This window comes from Manis javanica, chromosome 2 (genome assembly GCF_040802235.1).
Source record: "Manis javanica isolate MJ-LG chromosome 2, MJ_LKY, whole genome shotgun sequence".
Taxonomy (NCBI): domain Eukaryota; kingdom Metazoa; phylum Chordata; class Mammalia; order Pholidota; family Manidae; genus Manis; species Manis javanica.
In genome coordinates this window covers 209,337,173-209,343,708 of record NC_133157.1, presented here as the reverse complement: position 1 = coordinate 209,343,708, position 6,536 = coordinate 209,337,173, and the positions used below count along the sequence as shown (strand labels likewise).

The 6,536-nt window shown below is 32.3% G+C and overlaps 1 protein-coding gene across 5 annotated transcripts in view; it reads right to left on the bottom strand.

Moving 5' to 3' along the window:
- Nucleotides 1-6,536, bottom strand: part of TATDN1 (TatD DNase domain containing 1) — a 57,154-nt gene that overhangs the window by 10,768 nt on the left and 39,850 nt on the right. For 3 of the 5 annotated variants that reach the window (XM_017652449.3, XM_073230091.1, XM_017652450.2), the window contains 3 exons: nucleotides 4,525-4,595; nucleotides 3,423-3,549; nucleotides 74-259 (listed from right to left, as the gene is read on the bottom strand). In XM_017652449.3, coding sequence (XP_017507938.1) covers nucleotides 157-259; nucleotides 3,423-3,549; nucleotides 4,525-4,595 — 301 coding nt within the window. In that variant the 3' untranslated portion in view covers nucleotides 74-156. Of the gene's footprint in view, nucleotides 1-73; nucleotides 260-3,422; nucleotides 3,550-4,524; nucleotides 4,596-6,536 lie in introns of those variants that run through there. The other 2 variants (XR_005057315.2, XM_073230090.1) reach the window with 1 other exon arrangement.

Genomic DNA, 6,536 nt, shown 5'->3' with positions numbered 1-6,536 from the left:
GTGAAAATCCTGACTTAATGGATTAAAAATGAGGGGGATGATGTACAGTGATATATAATACCTCTTGAGACAATTTCCAGAGAATCCCTTTATTGAAACTTTAAGTTTTACCATGAAATTTTACATACATGATGGAAAATGGAGGATGCACACCAATTACATGTTAGGAAAAAATAATTTAATGGTGTTGTTATATAGCGTATTGGCTAATTCCAGTGGATCCTCCTCTCTTACTGCTGACATTATCTCCAGTATTTGACTAAAACAAAACAAAAATGGATAGTTAAATTTCCAAGTACATGCTCTGTTTTAAAGGCATTTAATTGTATTTTTTCCATGTAAAGGAAGATATTACTGCCTTTAACATAGTAAATAAGTTTAACAGGCCAGTATTAGGTTTTCAGCATTATCAACAGCAAAGTTTAACTGCTAGGATATTTAAAATGGAGTAATCGGAGACACATTTCTGGGCAGTCTTGCTTATAACTAGAGCCAAGAACCAAGTTCAAATAAATTACAAAAGCAGCCCATATTACGTGTACCACAATTTTGGAATTAAAACTCAGTGGACATAAAGAGTTCTTATAAACTGTAGGTCATTATATATTCATTAGTGGGTCAGGATATGTTTTAACAAAATTGAAAGTACAGTGCACTTGGAAAGTACTGTTTCATTTTTGTTTCCACTTTATTTATATATGTATGTGTGTACTAAGTCACAGTGTAGGTCTTAACTATGGGGACAGCAGTTTGAAAAACACTGCTTAGAGAACTAACTAGTCCTAAAAGTCAGCAAGAAATTGCTGCATGATCACTAGCACAATGACAGCAAAAAAGTTATCTACTTGGAACAACGTATGGTTATTGGGGAGAGTGGGGGGGCACTTTCTCTTCCTGTGCTTTGTCTGCCTAGAATAATAATCATCAATAGTACTGTCTAGCAATATTAAATACAGAATATTTTAAAAACATTACTTAGAAAGTTCTAAAGTCAAAATTAAATATCTAAATACTACTTGTCTTAAGCTTTTTGTTTTCTTTATGGGTTTTATATATGAACACTTACAGGAAAATTAGGGACAGATTAGAAATTAACTGGAACTTTTCTATAATGATAGTAACACAAAACCTTGCTTAATGATTATACTAAATGGACTAAATTTGTGTTCTCTGACCATCACAACATGCTAAAAGCAAATCTATTAACATTTAAGTTGACACTAAAGACCCAGTTTTCTTAGTGAACTACAGAAGTCTTCCTCTGTTTACTACTCGGAATTGGAAGTTACATGCGTAATACTTGTGAAATCAATATGATGATTCCTGTCACCTATCTCCTTTCCAGTCCCTTCTCCACACTGATGCTGGTTAACAGCTTTTAAGAACTGCCACTTTTCTGCTTAAAATCCTTTGGGTCCTAATAAAATCTAAACTTCTAAAGTTGGCATACAAAAGTACTCACAATCTGGCGTCACTGTACCTTCAGACTTACCACTCTTACAATGCATCCTACTTTACGTCACACTGAACTCGTTGTTGCCCTTGCATCCTACTTTCTGTGACACTAAACTCAACACCAAGTCTTTCTGCAGTCTGCCTTTGCTCAAGGTATTTGTTTTGGTCTGGCATAAATACCGGTTATACTTAGTAAACAGGTGAACTATCAGCTTAGGTAAGCTCTCTCCCCTCAAGGCAGGCAGTTGCCATGTTTTATGGTCCTAGTCATATGTTGATACCTCTATAACTGCATTAGCATTTTGGATTATACTTTTTATCTGCTTATTCCAGGAGGGCAGGGGTCCTTGTCTGACTTGTTTAATCCTTTATCTGAAATATCTGGTACAATGTACCTACTCCTCTGGTAAAGGGATGAGGGCAGGGCCTGACTTGATTCTTCTGTATAGCTTTGGTAACTCGTACCTTTCCTGACATATGGCAAGAGCTCCAAAATGTGTTTCATACCATTTATAGTCTAAAAGAAAGGAAAGATCTGTATACAAATAATTAAAATGTAAAACTGACCAGATGGAGTAAAAATGATTTGTAAGTAAGAATTAACTAGTTAATTAGTAATTATCATTAGATGAAAGGTATAGTTTGCCAATAATTATTTTCCCAAGCTTTACTCTACTCAGAACTGGTATTTCTTCTTGGTTCTTAATAGTTTGCATTCAGAAACAAAATTAAAATTTTGTCTTGCGAATGTGTAGCTATAACTTTATAAGAATATGGCAGTACAGAAAACTGATTTGGATACTTTCTCTAAGCTAGCTGCTGGAAAAATGCCAGTTTTTTGTCTGGAGTGCCCTTTCATGTCTCCTAAGAATTAATCCGAAATATTGTCTCTTTTATTTCATAAAAATTACAAGTGGTTCTTTACTAACCAGAACTTAAGGATATTCCACACCCTATGGGTTTTAAAACATCGAGTTTTAAAGTCTTTGCCAACACCAGCACTTGCATAAAGCGAAATCTTCTCAATATATTTTTACAGAAAAATTCTTTACTTTTTTGTCTGCTGATTTTAGATGTGGCTTACCTAATACTTTACTTGTTAAAAACTAGTTTTAAAAAAAGATGGTGCATGTGGAAGGAATTATTACAATCTAAAAGTAACAGTTCAATATTAATTTTTATGAATGTGTTATAAATATGTCCAGTTGCCTGAATTGGTAAAACATACTAGATTGATAGTCTAGATTTAAATTACCTGCTTGTACAAACCAAAGAAATTGGATGATATGCCTATTAAAATGATGTAACAAAGTTTTCCTATAAGTTACAGTATGTTCTACACCTACTTGACAGTTAGATGGGTAACAGCTCTAAGACTTTTCAAAATGTGATTACATGTTACAATCAAAAAATGATTCTGAATTAATTTTTTAATTCTGTAAAGTTTGCCTTTTTTTTTTTGGTTGGAAAAAGTAAATCCTCTATAAAATTTCTCCTTTGCTGCAGAAGCTTAAAGAAACATGTTATTTCTTATATTTATTCTGGTTGTCAAATCATTTAAAATACAATACCAATAAAAAGGTCTCCTACTGGGTAAGACTGCATTTTTTATTGCTAGTCATCAGTAGGGAAGCTGTATGAGACTAAAATTTAAACCAGGTAAGGTAATTCTATCTACGTATCCATAGCTTTAACATCTTTTCCCTCTCAAAATGACCGAGCAAAATCACATGAAGTTCCCACTGATGTAATAAGACCACTTTGCATTGACAGAATATGAAAAGATAAGCTGATATACAGCAATTCAGGTGCAAATTTATCCAAATGACTGTATTAAAATGGTGGTCTTTGAACTGAACTTCATTTGGATTTCACCCAAATTTAATTCTGTCCCTTGAGTTCATTTTATAAATGGCATTTGGTGGCTGACTTCAATGTTTTGAAGACTATGAAAACAAAATACTTACATTATATGGCAGGGTTCATTTCTGTCTTTCAAACAGTGCCCTTTTTCCCACTTCTTTTTGGTAGGAAATGAAGTTTTTATATATTTTGATCCAGCATGTGTACTTTTGACTCCACACCAAGGTGCATCTAGAGTTAAGAGAAGTCTCTAATGAGGTTTACCTTAAAAAAAATTTTTTAAGAACATTATCAAATATAGAATGTCAAATATAAGCCATGATTCAGCTTAAAAAAATGGTAAAAAGCAACAACAAAACAGTTCTAAGAAAAACAAGATAAAATCTTGAATTGTACAAATTTCTTTTAATGCTTTTTAAGACTAATCTCCTTTCCCTCCACTAACATTACTGTGTTTGGCATGCTTTAAAAAAAGAGCCTTAGACTAAAAGAAATACAATTGTAACATGAAAACATTCAAATTTAAACAAACTTCTATATGCCTCTACTGAATGTGAAAAAGGGGCTTGGAATACTGGGATTATTCACTTACCTATTCATTATAAAGAATTAAAATAGCTTATACATTGTACAAGCATTGTACTTTTAATAAAACCATTTCATTCATTTTCATGACTCCCCAAGGAAATGTAATTTCAGAATGGCTCAGTTTGACTTTACTAAAACATTACATCAGTATAAGGAGAACCTTGAGTTCAGAGTTTAGGTAAAATTTTTAGCTTCCAAAGTTGTTTTAAGAGGCAACAGACTGACTTCTAAATTCTTTGAATAAACCTATTTAAATTTTTGCACTTTTTAAATTAAAAAGTGTTGTAGAATTAAGCCATTTACAAAGAGGATATTGTGTAAAAGACCATTCAGTGTAGTTTTTGAAACCCCGAGTTGAAATGCTTAGGTAAGACTCCTTATATAATAGAATATTCATACCTACAAACTCATTAGTTATATTTGACATCCCCTTTTTAAGTGCTTTAGTCAAACTTCTAAAATTAAATGGCTTGCATAAATAGTTCTATCAATTGACACCCCCAAAGGTTTTCTGAAGAGTTTAATTGCTGAGGTTGAGCATGCTGTTTTAAAATACTTGTTCCCTTTTCTCTTTTTTTGGTAATGGTTTAATATAAAATTAAAGTTCTAAAAACTTACCAGTCTCAATCATTATCTTTTCACTAGGTATTGACTTCAAAACTTCCAAATTAGCCTCAGTTTTCAGTGAGCTTAAAAAAAAATTACATATAACGTAAATGCATTTAATGAGTAAATTTTTCTTATTATAAACTTGTCTAAAAAGAGTAAAAAACAACCCCAAGTCCTGAAGCAAAACTGGTTGGCTATAATGGCACAATACTTTAGGAAGTATTGGCACATTCCTATCCTTACAAAATCCAGATTAAGCTTTATTCCAACCAGATCCTGCCTTTACGGGAATGCAATTTTTTTCTATCAGTTGACTAATAACTTTCTGTATCAGTCTAAGTAAAAGAACTTTTTGAAAATATTCTTTGCTTCTCTGGGTAATTTGCAAAATTCAGATGGGCTCATAGTGCTAAATTTTTGTGCTTATTTTGAAGGTATGGCCAAAAATACAGGGATTCATTGGTATGAAGTAATTAGTATCAGATACTCAAAGTTCATGTTTGACCAATCAAATATAAATCACAAAGGATAAAAATCACAGTAACTGTTAAGACTATTTAACAAAGTATGAAACTGAAAAGCAGGTTAAGAGATGCCAGTTTGATTCTCATTCCCCTGCATCTGGAAACTTAAGATCTTCCATTGCTCCTGACATTCTGAAACTTGATGTGTTCTGTGAAAAATACTACTGGTACTCTGCTAAGGATTACACTAAATCTGTAGACTGCTTCAGGTAGTATGGACATTTAAAAAATATTCTTTCAATCCACGAGCATTGTATACCTTTCCATTTATTTGTGTTGCCTTCAATTTCTTTCATTGCTGTTCTAACAGTTTTCAGAGTATAGGTCTTTCACCTTGGTTAAATTTATTCCTAGGTATTTTTACACTTGGTGCAACTGTAAATGGAATTGTTTTAATTTCTTTTCCTAGTTCATTTTTAATATATAGAAAGAGGATTTCTGTATATTGATTCTGTATCCTACAACTTCAATGAACTCATTTAATAGGTTTTTGTTTTTCTTTGTTTTTCTACATCTATGGTTTTCTATATATAGAATCATGGCACACCAAAGTGACACTTTTACTACTTCCTTACCAATTTGGATGCCTTTTGTTTCCCTTTTCCGACTGCTGTAGCTGACATCCAGTACTATGTTAAATAAGAGTAGTGAGAGGGCATCCTTACCTAATTCTTTATTTCAGAGGGAAAGATTTCAGCTTTTGCCACTGAGTATGATGTTGGCTGTGGGTCTGTCCTATATGGCTGCTATTATGTTGATCTGTGCCCATATTGTTAAAAAAGTTGTTACAATGAATAGATGTTAAATTTTGTCAAATGCTTTTTCTACATCTATCGAGATAATCATATGGTTTTTATTATTGCTAATACAGTGTATTACACTGATTAGCAGATGTCGAACCATGCTTGCATCCCTGGAATAAATTCCACCTGATCACAGTGAATGTTCCTTTTAATGTATTTTTAAATTTGGTTTGCTAATATTTTGTTGAGGATTTTTGCATCTATGTTTATCAGGGATATTGGTCTTTTGATTTTTTTTTCTTTTGGTAGTGTCTGCATGATTTTGGTTTTAGTTTTGGATAATGCTGACCTCATAGAATGAGTTTGGAAAACAGTTCCTCTTCTATTTTTTGGAATAGTTTTAAGGAGAGTTATTAGCTTCCTTTAAATGTTTGGTAGAATTCACCTGTGAAGCCTTCTGGTCTCAGAAAAAATTTTGTTTTGGGGAGATTTTTGATTACTGCTTCAATTTCCTTACTAGTAATAAGTTGGTGCATATTTTCGATTTCTTTTGATTCAGTTGTGGAAGACTCTATGTTTCTAAAAATTTACCCAATTCTAAGTTGTCCAATTTGACATAATTTTTGGTAGAATTTTCTTATGTTTTTGAATTTCTATGGTGCCCCTTATTATTAAAAATAATAAGTTTTAACTTCTTTTCTGATTTTGAATTTTTTCCTTGATGAGTCTAGCTAAAAGGCTTATCAATTTTGTT